This window comes from Chlorocebus sabaeus, chromosome X, assembly GCF_047675955.1.
Source record: "Chlorocebus sabaeus isolate Y175 chromosome X, mChlSab1.0.hap1, whole genome shotgun sequence".
NCBI lineage: Eukaryota > Metazoa > Chordata > Mammalia > Primates > Cercopithecidae > Chlorocebus > Chlorocebus sabaeus.
Genome location: NC_132933.1, coordinates 42,590,596 through 42,608,570, shown reverse-complemented (window position 1 = coordinate 42,608,570; position 17,975 = coordinate 42,590,596). Strand labels below are relative to the sequence as shown.

At 38.7% G+C, this 17,975-nt stretch overlaps 1 protein-coding gene across 14 annotated transcripts in view; it reads right to left on the bottom strand.

Moving 5' to 3' along the window:
* The window catches only part of CHRDL1 (chordin like 1), a 121,587-nt gene that overhangs the window by 72,443 nt on the left and 31,169 nt on the right, over positions 1–17,975 (bottom strand). For all 14 annotated transcript variants that reach the window (XM_037989035.2, XM_073013453.1, XM_037989036.2 and 11 more), the window contains 2 exons: positions 16,202–16,314; positions 13,180–13,273 (listed from right to left, as the gene is read on the bottom strand). In XM_037989035.2, coding sequence (XP_037844963.1) covers positions 13,180–13,273; positions 16,202–16,314 — 207 coding nt within the window. The remainder of the gene's footprint in view (positions 1–13,179; positions 13,274–16,201; positions 16,315–17,975) is intronic.

Below are 17,975 nucleotides of genomic sequence, written 5' to 3'. Positions count from 1 at the left end.
GCCCTCTGGTCCTCTGGTCAGTGATAAAAGCCTGGAGCCAGATGACTTCATCCAGATGCCGATATAGTGTGCACTCTACAACTTGGAAATCAATGCCCACTTACTAATTCCAAGAGCCCACTTAAAGGACAAGGAACACACCTTTCTCTAGGTTTTGGTACTGCTCTTCTTTGTGACAAAAAAAACCCAAAAACCAAAAACCAAAAAACAAAACACATACACACACACAAAAGCCAAACATCAAGAAGACCAAAACAATGCAAACAAGTAGACAAATATAACAACCCCCCAAACTGCCATATGCACATAAAAATCCTATGCTTGGTTGTAATCTTGCAAGGTCTTCTGGTACTTTTGCCTCCAATCAGAACCATCAGGAACAAATGAAAATGTAATCCCACTTTACATTATACTGGAAATATAACTTACATACCTAAAACATAAATGTAGAGTTGTACTGATGCTTTCAAAGCAAACACCCATGTGACTACCACATGGATCAAGAAAAAGTGCATTGCCAGCACCCCAGAAGCACCCCCCAATGGAGGTCAACTCATCACCATGCTGACTATTGTGATAATTATTCACTTTCTATTGTAGTTTTATCACATTTATGCACATCCATAAACAATATAGTTTACTTTTGCCTATTTTGAACTTGATATTAATGGAATCATATTGCATGCGTTTGTGCATTTATGTGTGTCTTGTGTTTACTCAGCATTGAGTTTGAGCTATTAATATATTGACTATAAAATGACTTCATTCCCCTTATTTATGCCCAGAACTACTTTTTTGTGCCTAAGTTTCTTATACTGAAGCTCACTTCTACTCTTTCTTCCCCTTTGAGGTGGAAGAAGAAAGCTGATCAGCCTCCTCTAAGGTCCATTTATGTTTCTGAAACTTAGTGAAGGCCGGTCTTTCTTTCACCAGTTTCAGTAATTACAGTTTTCCTTCAACATCAACTCATAGGTTTCATACTCTAATCCTTTAATAATCTTTCTAATAAAGCTATGTTGAATGGCTCCAGACACAATTTCCCTCAGAAAGCAATGTCAGAAGAGGCCCTTTTGGAAAAGTACTTCTCCAGATAAAAAGAAACACGGGTACTGTTCTATTCCTATGGATTTCTCCAAAAGCAAATGACAAAACTTGCCAGTAATCACCTCCTAATAGATGACACTCTTGAAGTTCCCTGGGGAATGTTAATAAGGAATACATCTTTCGAAACCTAGCATTTCCCACAGGCAGCAATGCTAGTTACTGCTTGTCATGCCTGTCATTTTCAAAGACAGTGTGGTCTCTGGAGTCTTCCAGAGAAAATGTGCTCTGAAAACAACATTTGCTAGATTCCTCTAAGACTCCTTAGTTGTCTCCTGACTTCACTTCCTCATCTCTACCACCAGCCTCTTCTCAAATTTCTTCTCTCTCTTCCCCATTTAAAAAAGAGACACACTACATCCTGGACGAACCTTAAAGACATTATGGTAAGCAAAAAACATACACCACAAGAGGATAAATACGGCATAATGCCATTCATATGAGGTACTGAGAGTAGCCAAATTCATAGAGACAGGAAGTAGAAAGTGGAGAGTTAGTGTTTAACGGGTACAGAGTTTCAGTTTGGGGAGACGAAAATGTTCTGGAGATGGATGGTGGTGATGGTTGTGCAACAGTGTGAATGTACTTAATGTTACTGAACTGTACACACAAAAATGGTTAAAATGGTAAATTTTATGTTATGGATATTTTAGCACAAGAAAATAATCACAAATTAAACAAAAAAGAGAATGAAAATAAAAAAGGAAGGAATGAGGGAAGGAAAGAAGGGAAACAAAGAAAGAAAACAAGGAAGAAAGCATGCCACATTTCCTTGCCCTCTCCTTCTCAATATCCATTTCTCTCCTATTAAAATAATAAATGAATATTCTATATAAAAGGTATGATGGTGAGTGTGGACTCTGATTTGGCCTTAGATCCCTGAGGGCACAATCTTGTGAATGTGGAGAAATCAAAACGGGATGAATTTATTGAAGAAAAGAGAAAGAGCTTGTGGGGATACTTACATTATCTTCATGTTCCAAAAAACAACCTCAACTCCCAAGTTTGATGTATTTCTCTGTCTTCCCAATTAAACTAAAATCCAAACAGCCTTCTTCCTCCCCCTCCTGCAAACAGCTTTGATTTAGCCCTTTATTGAGAGATACAGTACATATATTTCTTAGCCTATCTCCAATTCTGGGAGTATTACCCTAACCATACATATATTTGCTGAACCACTTCCCAGTTTCTGTGTCTTGGAGTGTATGTGGCAAAGACAAAAGACAACACATCAAGACATTTTATAAAATAGACTACTTTGATGGCCAAAAATGGAGTCCTGTGAGGAGACGGGTTTTGGAACAGATTTCAGTAACTGTCACCCTAAGTCTGCCAGTTCCTAAAATCACTTTTAGGGAATAGCTGATAGTATAAAATTCTAAATACAAAAATCAGACAAAAATCATTCTAATAAAGACAACTGCTTATCTTAGTGGCTGCAAATAATCTGGCAAACCTTTTGGGTTATAGTCATTTCGCGTCCAAAACCCTGAAGCGAAACTCTTTGGCTCTAGGCAACAGATAGCAAGGATATTTGGCTACTTTGAGAACATATTGGTTTTAAATTAACAACTCTAAAGTGAAAAACTTGAGAGCTGGCAACTCATCCTAGAAACCACTGTGTCCTCTGCCACAAATAAAGAACTTATCCTCAATACTACTGGTGTTCTGCAGGACTTTGGGGTAGGTACAGCTTGACTCCCTAGGCCCTTCCTTCAACAGGCCCCTATCCCTTTGTAACTCTTCAGGTGCCCAGCTGAGCTTAGCGGCCTCAGGATCTTCCCCTACAACACCTGCCTCCTCTTTCTACAATCAAATTCTGCTTTCTAAATCCTGTGTTCAGATGAAATTAAAAATGATTAATAAGAGTTAAGTTACGACCTTCAAATATTGGTGAATTTATCAGGACAAGGCCTAAATTTAAAAGATTAAGCTGTAATGACAATTTCAGGTGTCAGGCAACTTGGCAGGGAAGTGGGGGTGGGCTTGGGCAAAGCTGATCCGATAGCTGGACAGGTCTCAGAATCACAGGTCACAGGAAATCAAGGTAATAATTGCTTCTTCTGCTTACTGAAGAAGAAAACAGGCCCTGGTTCAAGGGTCAATCCTGCAATTCAGATGAAAGCCCACCACAGGATATTTTGCTAATTCTTTCCTTAAAGTACCCTAGATGTGACTCTTATTTCAAACTAAGTTAAAAACAGACTAAGCTGAAAACGCTGATTTTATTTCAAACTATGTTGATTGCTTTTCCCTTTGAGAGTTTCATTTGTTTATCAGCAGAAATTCCTGGGCTAATTCCGAGAAATGCCATTCATTTCTCGCCAACAACAAGTCATGAACAATGGGCGGGGTAGAGGGGGAAGCTCCCCACGGAGGGTCTTGCTTTCTGGACATGACAGCCAAGGACTCTGAATGTGGAAGATGGCAGAGGAGGCAGCCTTTGGGTGGGAGCTCTGGGAAAGCAGAGGGGCAGGCCAGATGGCACATTGTGCACATGTTACTGCAGGGTTGGTCCTGGGGAAATGTCACACAAGGAAAATGTGTTTCCAGAGTGTCTATGTGCTCCATTATCAGTGAAACGATGTTGTCATGTTGCCCACAGCCCTCTGGAGATCCTACTGCTGCAAGATCTTACCCAGAACGGCTTTCTGTGGGCAGTTCTCTTGACCTCCTTTCTCAAAACCTCCCCTGGGCCCTATTACTGTAGTGCAGTCCTTAATCCGACTGCATTAGAATTAACTGCAATGCTTGTGTGAAATGCATGATACCCATTGCAGCCTAAATGATTCAGGATTTTTGGTGTAGGGTCTGGGAGTCTGCATTTTATCAAATCTCCCAAGGTGATCCTTGAGCACGTTAAAATTTGAGTGTACTAGTTTAGGGTCTTGGGCTAAAATTGCCTACTACCCTAACAAACTTCTTCAATTGCTTATTGCTATAACATAAATTACTCCTAGAAATTGAATGGCAAAATACAACACTTCTCGAAGCACATAATAAAGAACCCTAATTCTGCAAAGTGCCTCCAAAAAATAGGTCCTATGGCTGAATAAGTTTAGACAATATTACATCCCATATACCTCTCTGGTAGATTCATAATGTGTACTAATGTATCAAGGCTCTGTCATATAAATAGACAACAAGTATATAAAAATGCTCAATATCACTAATCACCAGGAAAATACAAATCAAAGCCACAATGAGGTATCATCTCAGCCCAGTTAGAATGGTTATGTTCAAAAAGACAAAACATAATAGATTCTAGTGAGGATGTGGAGAAAAGGGAACTCATATGCTGTTGGTGGGAATGTAAATCAGTACAGCTACTATGGAAAACAGTATGGAGGTTTCTTTAAGAAGCACAAATAAAACTACTATATGATCCAGCAATCCTACTACTGGGTATATATCCAAAAAAAAAAAAAGGGAAATCAGTATATCAAAGGGATAGTTATATCCCTATGTTTATTGCAGCACTACACACAATAGCAAGATATGGAATCAACATAAGTTTCCACCAACAGAAGTATGGATAAAGAAAATGCGGTATACATACACAATGGAGTATTATTCAGTCATAAAAAAGAAAGAAATCCTGTCATTCACAGCAATGTGAATGAGCCTTGAAAATACTAACTTAAGCAAAATAAGTCAGGAACAGTAAGATAAACACTGCATGTTCTCACTCATATGTGGAAGCTAAAAAAGTTGATCTCATAGAAACAGAAAGTAGAATAGTGGTTACTAGAGGCTGGAACAGTAGGAGAAAGAGGAGGATAGGGAGAGGTTGGTTAAATGATACACAATAACAGCCAGAAGAGAGGATTTTGAAAGTTCACAGCACAAAGAAATGATAAATGTTTGAAGTCATGGATATGCTAATATTCTGATTTGATCACTACACACTGTAGGTATCAAAATATCCCTATGTTTTGTACTCCATAAATTTGTACAATTATTATGTGTCAATTAAAAAATAAAAAACTTATTCCTCTTAAATTATAAATGTGTGTATATGTCTGTGTGTGTGTGTGTATATATGTGACCCTGAGAAGTCTTACACTGAAAATCACATGTTGAACTTTTTCTAATTCAGAAACTCAAATTTATTTTACCATACAAATGTTTTCCCTAGTAAACTCAATTACCATCCCACCAAATTATGTTCTCTGGAGCAAATTTTGGGAAACACTATCTTAACCCTGGAAAACTATTATAATGGTGGCAGTTTCTTGCATATAGAAAGCAAATGAAAGATTTATTTGGGACCAATGGGCCTCTTGATATCCCTCAATGTGGTATCACCTTCTTTACTTTTGTGTGAGGCTAGCTTTAGTTAATGTTCACTGAAAGAAATAGAAGTTAAGAGTTCTGCTCTATCATAATGGAAGGCCATAATGCACCTAAAAGCCTTGTTCTTACATGACATAAGGGTTCTAGCATACCAAAAGGAAATCACATTCTTTTTAAAAAGAAATTAAATTCCCAGAGTTTACCAGAGACAAAGATCACCTCATCTGATAAAGGTAAACTGACTGCTCCTTTTTTTTTTTTTTTTTTTTTTTGAGATGGAGTCTTACTCTGTTGCCAGGCTGGAATGCAGTGGCATGATCTTGGCTCACCACAACCTCCACCTCCTGGGTTCAAGCGATCCTCCTGCCTCAGCCTCCCGAGTACCTGGGACTACAGGCACGCACCACCACACCCAGCTAATTTTTTGTATTTTAAGTAGAGATGGAATTTCACCATGTTGACCAGGATGGTCTCAATCTCTTGACCTTGTGATCCGCCCGCCTCGGCCTCCCATAGTGCTGGGATTACAGGCGTGAGCCAGCGCGCCCAGTGAATGCTACTTTCTTGAAGAAGGTTTTAACCCCTTGTACTGTGTCAAGTGTCCAAGGACCAATGGTATGAGAAAAATAGTGGAAATAAGGCATAGAAGATAGTTAAAGGGGTTTAAGAGAACAGTCAGTATGGACATGGAAGGTCTAGTGATCAAAAGTGAACATCTCCTTTGGCAACCCCTCAGTAACCTAAAATAGTAATAATAATAATAAAGCAAAATATCTGCTCTCCAGACACCAACATTTCAGAATCTTTAGGCTTTTGGATAACTCTGGACCCATAAAGATATATATAATTATTATGTGTAATATATATACCAATCTTTTGCAGGCAAAGGAGTGGACCCTGATTGATCATCTTGCACATTACAGCTATTGTAGTCATCTTACTAAGGAAAACAATATGTGAATTGACTGTTACTGTTAACAAGGAATTGATCTTTTTTGATAAAATCCAAGACACAAATGAATATAGAATTCAGAAGAGAACAGAAGAGAGAAGAGAGCAATGGAGATCAGATATGGATGGTGGCAACAGCAGCAAATCAGCAGCAACCATGGGGATGGCTGGCAGTAGGTACTCAAAGAAATGAACTAAAAGAAGATGGGGCAACCTTAAAATTTAAGAGTGATTCCTCAATAAATTAAAGACAAAATTACCATGAGATCCAGAATTTCCACTCCTAGGTATATACAAAATAATTGAAAACATATGCCACACAAAAACTTGTATATAAATGTCCATAGCAGCATTATTCACAATGGCCAAAAGGTGGAAACAACCCAAATGACTACCAACAGATGAATGGATAACGAAAGTGATCTATTCATAATAATGGAAGATTATTCAGCCCTAAAAAGAAAAGTCATACTGATACATGCTACAACATGGGTAAACCTTGAAAACACTATGCTAAGTGAATGAAACCAGATGCAAAAGGCCACAAATTGTATGATTCCACTTATGCAAAACATCCAGAATAGGCAAATCCATAGAGAAGTAGATTCATGGCTACCAGGGGCTAGGGGAAAAGGGGAATGGAGAGTGACTGTGTAATAGGTTTCCTTTTGGGGTGGTGAAAAATTTCAGAAACTAGATTAGCGGTAAATGTTCTTACCACTTGTACAATATTGTAAATGTTCTTAATACCACAGAATTATTCACTAAAATGATACATTTTATGTTGTGCATGTTTTACCACAATAAAAAAATAAATCTCTCTTTTGAACCTTTGCCCTAGATAAAAACTGGAGGAAACACAAAAGGCCCGTCTACTTGGTTACTGTAACAGTGGAAGTCACAGATATAGACAGACATAGTCATAGACCTAGACTCTAGATTCCTTTTTAATATAAATGCATGGATGGGAGAAAAGGGGAACACAAGGGCAGATAGGTCAGTGATTAAAGACAAAAAAAGCAAATTCAGAGTAGACAAGTGATTTTCAACTCTTACTCTAAACTTGTCTAAAGTCAAATGCCATGTATCTACCTCATCTTACACAGTCTGCACTATAGTGTGGATTTGTGTAACACAAGTGGTTCATATGTGAGTGCTAAATAAGGGAATGAAGTTGGTATAAAATAGAAATTGCATTAGTTCATATATGATTACCCAGCAAATTAATATTTTGCACTACCAAGTGACTGCAGCTAAAAGCCAAGTACACTAACTCAACTGAAATCAGCAAGCCATTTGCCCTACATTCTTACTCTTGCCTCAGTTGGGCCACATGCTCTGTCTTATAAGTGCTTATTACATGATTCTCCCTGATCTTTGTGCAATTTACTGTTGTCTCTATAACTCAGCAGCTTCAATTCTTCCTTAAACACCCTTCCTTCAAGCTAATGTTACCATTTTAAAAGGTGAATTCTAGAAGTCTATATTTACTGTAACATTTTATTAGAAATGTAAGATGCCTTTTTAAACTGTGTTAGTATTTCATTAGTACAGTTGCTTTGTTAGTATTCTGGTTACAAAGCTGCATACGTTTTGAGTGGTTTTCTCCAATGCTACTTTTTCCTTAAGCCCTGTTACTTTTCAGTGTACAATTTTGTAGAATGTGAGGATTTTCAGATATGTGCATATCATATTGTGGCAGAAATACCTGTGTTTGTTAGCTCACTCACAACCCAACTATTGTTGAAAGGGAAATGACACAGGGCTTCCCACATTCTCCTTATGGGAACACACACTATAGTGCAACACTGGTAAGGTCTTTTCCCTCACCTACCTTGAATATCTAAGATTGGGTTGTCTCTCTTGGCAAAACCACACTGTCACTATTCCTATTAAAACCATTCATAGTGCCAAACTTTTTCACCTAGCCAAAAGGAAACACTGTGGATTAGGTCTCTGCTAACCAGATCAAATCAGTTATTTTGGCAATTTTATAAGAGCTCTTTAATAACACAGGAATGCTGGAATACTTCCAGGAAAACCCAAATTTATTAATTCTGAACAGCAAATTCTCAGTGGAATGACCATTTTAAAAAGCCCTCTTAGATAATACAATTTAGACTCCTGATCACTATAAAAGTCTTCTTTTTGTGATAAAATTCTCTCTCTGTGCATATATATAATAAATATATGATGAAATATATATATACACACACAAACACACACACACATATATTATGAAAGTAAGTCATGTTGTTTTACTTTCCCTTCCAGCATTACCACTTCATTCGCCCAAAAGAGAAGATAGAGAATTTAATTCCTACAAATCTCTAACATCTCTTAATTATCAGGGACTCCACAGAGTCCTGCTTAGAGACCAGGATGAATTTAATGACATTCATGAGTCCTATGCAGTCTTGACTTTTCCATTAAGAATGTTCCAGCCTCCATGTAGCCTCTTTGGGCCCAGTAAAGCACTATGGTATGTGACTAAGACTTGACCTCTGCCAAGACTTGGACAAGTGCTGATGAAAATAGTTTTATTTGCTCTTTGTGGGAATCAGCATAGATTTCTCTCTGGTATTTCTGGAAGAGCTGCCTGCATACTATGATTTCCACGGTTTAGCAGGAGCTGTAGGAGATAATTTCAAATATAGGTGGGATCCTTGGAAATTTTAGAGGTAGAATTTAGAAAGCAAGAGCCATGGGAAATATATAAACAAATGAAATGAGATGGCTCCTCTGTCTCCTTCAGTGGAAACTAAGCTCTAAGCATGATAGATAGAACACTTCCACTGAGTCTGTTACTACCTAGGCAAAAGCTCCTCTAAGTCAATACTGCTATAGGACAGTATGTAAAGCCAATATCTGGAGTATATGGTTTGCTTGTTTGTCTTCTTTTTACACAGAGCTTATTCATCATCTTGGCTTTAAATATTTTCTTCTTAAATGAGGACATTTTCATCACAGTGCCTTCCATTGGGTTAAGACAGAAAACCAGAGCCCTTTTCTTTGACCAAACATTTCTGTGACCCTGAAGGCATGAGTTTCCTCATGCCTAATAATCACTGGGGTGGAAGGAACACAGAGGAGTCATCACATCCATTGCCCTGTCTCAAAGCACGACTGTGCCAACTCTATCTCAGATGGGTGGGTACCTTTTTATTTCTAGAAATATTAAGTAAAGAGACTAAAATTCTCCTTAGTCATTTATTCTAGGATTTAACAGCCATGGTGTTCCAAAGTTCTTCCTTTTGTAAAGCTCTATTCCTCTCTGCTATGATTTAAAGCTATTTACTCTTGCTTTATCTTCAGTAGGAAGAAAGAATAGCTGGTTGCATTTTGGTTCAATATGGCAAAGAGAGCACATGAGAAATCTCCCTGTTATTTTCAAAACAAAGAGAGATGAAATGTGGAACTAGAAAAATAAATAAATAAAATGTGGAAACTGTAAAATCATATTCAGAAACATAAAAAAACTCTTTGTGGAATAAAATAGAGGAGGAAAGTACAGCAATAAGTGGGAGCCAAAGCCATATGGTCCATCAGCAGCTGGGACTGAATATGGGTAGTTTGGATCCAAATGGCTGAGGAGAAACTGCAGCTTGCAAGTGGTTTCCCATACGAAGTTGGGGACTAGGGTCATAGTACTCACACGTAAACAGGGCTGACATAGCTCTCCCCATTCAGTGTTCCCTAAAAAACACTGATTGTTCAAGGTAGGCAGTTGTAGATGAGGTCTCTGTCCATGATCATTATCAGAGACTAGTAGTGCACAAGAAAACAGAGGTAGAAATAGACCATTCGGGCATGAGGCAGCCCAAACCGAGCCATTAATATATGACCTGGTTTAGAGCAAAGTGAACTATAAAGCCTGCAACAACCATCCCACAAGGAAGGGCTCATGCAAGAAAAAACAAAAACAAAAACAAACAAAAACACCCATGGATAATGAGCTTTGAAAGAAAAAGTAGAAAACCAAGGAAAATTCAGGACTGAGAAAAGCTGTCAAGAAACCCAGCAAAGGTGACAATTCACATCTAAAAATATTTAGATATTTGAACAATCTGAAATGGACTTCAAATAAACATTTAAATATTTTAAAGAGGTAAAAAAGAGAATAAGATCCCCCAAAACAATAACAGGTTATAAATTAGCATCATGTAGATGTCTTTTTAAATAACTTGAAAACCTGAGGGGAAACAAGGTTATTGAAAATAAACAAGGAAACAAACAAACCCCAACAGATGGCCTAAATAGTATGCATGGAAAGAATTCATGAATTGGAGAATAGACTTGAAGTAATATATCATTTTAGGGAGAATATCAGGAGGGAAAATTAAAGGAGACATAAAGGATAAATTAAATGAGATGCAATAATATACACCAAAGACAAGTTTGAGAATGAGAAAAAATAAGAAGGTGAAGAGATAATTTTCAAAAAACTGACTAAAAATTGATGAGAAATTAGACTCCTTTGGCTGAAAAAATCATCTGCTGAGCAGGTTGAAGAGAATAATCAAACTTACACATCCCATTGTGTGCATCAATGAAAAGAAGAAAGTTTTAAAAGCTAGAAGGAAAAAAAACCCAAAAAACAGAAGAACCCACAAAAGAACTACAAATAGCAGAATTCTTAACCACAAACAAATAAACAAGCAAACAAAAAAGCCAACAAACCATTTAGTAGTATCTTCAAAGTGCTGAGGGGAGATGAACATGCACATATAATTTCATACCCAGCCAAATTATCATTCAAGAATGATTGCAAAGTAAATACTTTTCTGGTATATAAGGACTAGGGAACTTTAGGACTATTACCCACAGAAAGAGCTGTTAAAAGGTTATAGTTAACAAGAAGAAAAATGAACTTATGGAGAAGTGAGCTGCAAGAGCAAGAAGGAAAAGAAAAGGAATAGTTTATTTCTATCCTCCATACCATAAAATGAGCTTTTTAAGTCTTAACGATAATGATGTTTATTTCTTTCAATGTTCTCACCTCTGGAATTTTTGAGCTCAGTTCTTTTAACACTTTATTTTTCTCTCAAAATAACTGCTAGCTTATATTCTCCCTTTTTCTCAATACTTGCCTCCTGTTAGGCATCTGGGGTAGGTGCAGCCATATTCTATTCTATGTTCTTTTGCCGTATGCTCTGGGTCTGGGTCATGCCTCAACCTTCTTCCCAGGGAAGACCAATCTTTACACAGAAGTTTAGATAAGTTCCTATGACATTAGACCACTTTTGGAGACTTCTGGGGAATAAAAAGTTTTTATAAGGCTATCTGACAGACTACCTGGCAGGTTAACAAAAAAAAAAAAAAAAAAGTTCTCCAGAGTGGCAACTTTATCAGAAACATTGTTCCCATTTACCAGAGCACCCCCACCCCCACACCCCGCTGCCCATACCACATTTTTGCAATCCAGTTTAGGAAGAAGAAGCAAATAAACACACACAGAAACAGTAAGCCTCGCTTAGGGACTTATTCCAAAAAAACCCCAGCAACTTTTAGCTTGGTCATATGCCGAGTCACTCTCTGACATCTTAAAGCATATACTATCAGCACCAACACTCACAATTTAAAAACCTGTGATATGGCATGATCTGCCATCTGGAAATAAATCACTTTTGTTCATTAGGGTGTATTTACTGATGCAGGAAAATATATATTATAAAGGTGGTGACAAAAAGAGTTTGGGTGTTTCTTCTCCATTAAAAAAAAAAATCCTCCACTCTTGGAACATTTCAGTTGACTGGGTTTTCATTGAACCCCATTCCCAGCCTTATTCCTAAGATTTTTTGCCCTGATACATTTGGTTTCTCTCTTCCTCACCACTTAAAAAGCACCGTGTATACCTTAGCTAGGGTAGTGGTTCTTCGTGAACACCCCTTTGGGACTGACAATAAAGCTGCGGATGTTCTCTAAAGGAATTTACACATATACATAGTTACATCAAAAACTGCAAGCAATTTTAAAGGGTTCTTTGACCCTCAAAAGCCCACCCAGGAACCCTAGTTCAAGAATTTCCACCCTAAAGAGAAATAGAATCAACCTACAGGATGATAAGACTTGTACTTGACAGATCCCAAGAGTGTCAAGTAGCTTTTTCTAGGACTGCCATTGGGCCCACAGGCATTCTCTGAATTATTCCACACACTTCTGGGGTCGGAATCAGGCCCCAGTCAGACATGAACAAAGTGTCATTGAGGGAGCCCCTGCCTCAGACAAATATCCTAGCTGCAAATCGTGAAAGTAGACATCCTAACAGCCTTGTGAAAAATCTCTGCCTGGCTGCCCCTTAGAATTACTCTTAACAATGTGTACATAATAACTGTGCAGTCTGGAGGAGGTGACTATTCAGCAGGCAGGCAGCTTTATACTGTCATAAACCTCACTGGGTCAGCTCCTTTGATTTATGAATGGCCCCCTCATAATTTAGAAGCTATGCTCGGATGCAATTCCAGCACTAATTGCATAAGACACATGCCGCCATGCTGCAACTCTCCTGGTGCCTGCTGCCCATGGCAGGAAGAGGTTGCTTACAGCAGAAAATCTCTGGGCCACAATTTCCATCTCCGATTGACATCCACCTTCAAATGATTAAAATGCCAATAAAAATCTGTTACTGGGTACCCAATAACTTATTAGAGCCTAGAATGTACCCCATTTGGGCTATAAAATGTATTTAGAGGCCAGTTTGGACTGCCTAAAGGTTCCTATTGTTATCTGTCTGGAAGTTTCCCTTCTGGGGAATTATGGAGATAAGATGAGTTGGGAGAAGAGGGAAGATGGAGAACCACAGCTAGGAAAGAAAGAGACAAACTGCTTTACCTGGGCAGCGAGGGCAGCATAGATGAGGAATATGCACAGGAGAAAGGCAATGAACATTTGGACATCTGACTCGGCTGCAAAGCACATTCCCATTCTGAAAAAGAGAAGGCAATGAGAAAAAATAAATGTCTTTCAAAGGTCACTGGGATCAAGCCAGTTTGGGAAACAGTCATGCAGGGACTCACCCAGGCAGTGAATAATGCATTCCCAATAAGCTGAATGCATTCAACATTTTCTTTCCTTTTCTCATCACCAGCACCTCTCCTGGGTTGGTTGATAGTTTACTGGCATATTTTTCTAAGGCTGAGATCACCACTCCTCCAATTTTCAAAGCTTTCCATTAATTGTGACAGGCTTCTTCTGGCCTGGCTCTATGGCATTTCTACCATTCCCCAGCTCTAGCTGCATGTCTTTTCCAAGAACCTACTCTGATTTCATAATCACCTGTCCAATAACATGAAAGACACAATGAGCAATGGGTCCCCTGAGCTGCTACCCAGCCCTGGGCAAGGAGGCATCCCTAGCAGATGGATCCTGGATTCCATATAACTCTGCCTTGGCCCAGTGGACCGAGTGATTCTTCTCATTTCCTTTTTAGCCAAAATTCTTCTGAGAACAAGCTAGAGTTTGGAATTTAGCTGATTAGGTAGTATGCCTGGGTGGGGCAACTGTGTCCCTGCCTAATCTACAATTCCAAGATCCCTCGCTCTGACAGCTCACAATCATTTCTAGAACAAAGACATACTCTGGAAATAAATTTTTCATTTACATTTACCATCCATAAATCATTTGCAGCAAGGGCTACTTGTATTTGTCAGGCTGAGGGGATAAAGTAGTGAAGAGGACATAGAAATAGAAGATGCCTTGTGCTTGAGCTGTTGGCATTGGGATCAATCATTTTAACATTTTGACTGCCTTGCAGACAGCGAAGCCTCAGCTCCCAATGGTTAGCTGTCCATCTTCAATGTGTCGCGTCAAGAATCCGACAAAATCAGGCCATCTCAGGCAGTTAATCAATCCCCAAATGATCTATTTAATACATGCCCTAACCATTTAAAGAGGCAGGCTTCTTTTATCCAAATTGGAATTGCCTTATCACAACCTTTTCCTTTTCTTGTGTACTTTCTAGAATAATTTTTTTGGAGTGTTGCATTTGGCAACACACAGAACCTCCTCATGTATCACACTTCTCAGAGGCAGGTGGTATAATCTTGAATTGAGATCACTGAAGCACATCAGAAACCACACCTCCCAGCTGAGGTCTAAACGGAATCCTCCTTAATGCTACATACTGAATTCTGTTCTAGAGTTAATAGATTAATAATAATAATGATGATGATAACCACAATGATAAGGACAGCAATGATGACAATAACAGCTGTTAACATTTCTTGAATGTTTACCATGACTAAGCATTGTTTTAAATGATTTAAATGGATTTGTAAATTTAATCCGTTCCAGAACCCTATGAAATGGTAATATCACCATCCCGTTTATAAAAAGAGGAAGATGAACGAATATCACTGAGGTCAGGTAACTTGTCCAGTGGCTCGTAAGTGGCAGAGGCAGGGTTGGAAACTTGGTCTGTCTTTGTTCTAGAACCTCATAGCCTCTTAATACTGCCTGATGTTACCTGATAATTATGTTTCCACATGCTCAAAATTCTGACAGCCCAAAATTATGTTCAAATGGTAAATGAATCAGGCTTGCAAGTGATTGTTTCTGCTCTAGCTGGGCATGAGGGAAGAGGTGCAGTCCTTACACAAGGTCTCAAGTAAGAAGCTGGTCTTGAAGATCCATTGTGTAAGTTCAGAACTCTCAATGCCTAGTACAAGGCCTCCCTTTCCAATTAGCCTAGTGCACCGCTTCTCTACCAGGGGTGATTTTTGCTCCCCAGGCAACTTGGCCAGGTCTGGAGACATTTTTGGTTATTATGATTGGGGATGGTGCTCTTGTCATCCAATGGGTAGAGGCCAGGGATACCGCTTAACATCCTACAATGCGCAGGACAGCCCCCAACCAAATATCTATAGTGCAGACAACAAGAAACTCTAGCCTAACATATGATGGTAGAGGTTTGTTCAGAAAGATGGACCAGAGCTATGCTCCTGGGTCAAGACCATGGGAAGAAGATGGAACAACCTGCTTTACCTGTTGCAAAGATGGCACTCAAGCCACGCAAAATCCTTTCTAAATGACTGGACAGGAGCCAAGGCTAAGCCAAGGGAACTCTAATCCTTAAGAGGTACAGGCCAAGGTTTCACAAACTCAGTCTTAATTACAGTTATTGGCTGAGACAACATAAAATCCACTCTCCCAATGAACCAGTTTATAATTTGTCCTAATATTCTCCCTAAAGGTCAGCCTTAAAATAATTTTCAAAAACTACTTTGTCTTACAATCTAAACATTCTATTGAGCTTTCACCTCCACTCCCACTATCAGGCTCTTCTGCCTTCTGCAACCATGCCCTATATCATTAGGCTAAGAGATCATAAATATCTGTCCATAGCAAATACTCAGAGAACCCATAAAAATCAAGCCAAAAAGCAAGAGAGGACAGAAGACAGAAAATGTTTATTTTTCCTTGCAATCTTCTTCTTACTTTCTTCTTTTATTTTATGAGATAGGGTCTTGCTCTGTCAACCATGCTGGAATGCAGTGGTGCAATCTCGATTCACTTCAGCCTAGAAGTCCCAAGCTCAAGTGATCCTCCCACCTCAGCCTCCCAACTAGCTGGGACAACAGGCATGTGCCACCACACCCAGCTAATTTTTGTACTTTTTGTAGAGAAGGGGTTTTGCCATATTACCCATGCTGGTCTTGAACTCCTGGACTGAAGTGATCCACATGCCTCAGCCTCCCAAAGTGCTGGGATTATAGGCATGAGACAGAGCGACCAGTCTGCTTCTTTACTTTCTTTCAGGATTGTATCACCCACAGTGCCTGGCCATGTGGGCACTGAAAGCCTCTCTGCATGCTGAGAAGCAAACTGGGAAATCACATGTCATGAGAGATTGTACCTCTGAGCAGATGCAGTTCACGCAGTAAACCAACCCGTAAGGTTCCAGGTAAGGATGCCATCTCTCACCCACTCTGTACTTCTTGTCTTGAAACATGCAATATGTCTCTGAATCTGTGAAGAAGGAGATGGAGAATATGCCTGTTAGGAAATATCAACCAAGTCACAAAATTCAAAAGCAATCACAAGTTCCACCCATTTTATTACACATCAAGGGAAGAGGCATAGTGAGTATTTATATAATTCCTATTAGGGGATTAGTGTTATATATACTTCGCTCACTGGATCCTCACCACGAAGACCCATAAGGTAGACATTGCTATTAGTCTCATTTTAAAGATAAGGAAAATCAAGAGTCATATAACCAGTAAGAAGCTGAGATGGGACTCAAACCCAGGTTTGTCCGACAACGATGTACAAAATCTTTTTAAATTTTATTTTTCCATAAGTTATTGCAGTACAGGTGGTATTTGGTTACATCAGTAAGTTCTTTAGTGGTGATGTGTGAGATCTTGGTGCACCCATCACCCTAGCAGTACACACTGCACCATATTTGTTGTCTTTTATCTCTCGTCTCCCTCCCATTCTTCCTCGCAAATGCCCAAAGTCCACTGTATCATTCTCATGCCTTTGCATCCTCATAGCTTAGCTCCCACATATCAGTGAGATCATATGATGTTTGGTTAGCCATTTCTGAGTTACTTCACTTAGAATAAAAGTCTCCAGTCTCATCCAGGTCATTGCAAATGTTGTTAATTCATTCCTTTTTATGGATGAGTAGTATTCCATCACATATATATATTCAGTAGAAACATATATATATACTGACTATATATATATAAGAAATATATATATATAGGAAAAAAATATATATATATTTCTTTATCCACTCGTTGATTGATGGGCATTTGGGTTGGTTCCATGATTTTGCAATTGTGCATTGTGCTGCTATAAACATGCATGTGCAAGTATCTTTTTCGAATAATGACTTCTTTTCCTTTCCATAGATATCCAGCAGTGGGATTGCTGGATCAAATGGTAGTTCTACTTTTAATTATCTAAGGGATCTCCACACTGTTTTCCATAGTGGATGCACTAGTTTACATTTCCTGCATCCATACCAACATCTACTGTTTTTTCATTTTTTGATTATGGTCATTCTTGAAGGAGTAAGGTGGTATCACATTGTGATTATGGTCATTCCTGAAGGAGTATGGTGGTATTGCATTTGATTATGGTCATTCTTGAAGGAGTAAGGTGGTATCGCATTGTGGTTTTGATTTGCATTTCCCTGATCATTAGTGATGTTGATCATTTTTTCATATGTTTGTTGGGCATTTGTATATCTTCTTCTTTTGAGAATTGTCTATTCATGTCCTTAGCCCACTTTTTGGTAGGATTTTTTTTTTTCTTACTGATTTGTTCATTGTGAATTCTGGATATTAGTCCTTTTTCAGATGTATAGATTGTGAAGATTTTCTCCCATTCTGTGGGTTGTTTGTTTACTCTGTTGACTATTCCTTTTGCTGTGCAAAAGCACTTTAGTTTAATTAGGCTACAGCTATTTATCTTTGTTTTTATTGCATTTGCTTTTGGGGTTTTGGTCATGAAATCCTTGCCTAAGCCAATATCTGCTGCGGGAAGCCAGGGGCCCCGAACACAGGGACTGGCTAGAGCCACAGCAGAGGAACATAAATTGTGAAGATTTCATGGACATTTAACAGCTCCCAAAAAATCTTTCATAATTTCTTATGCCTGTCTTACTTTAATCTCTT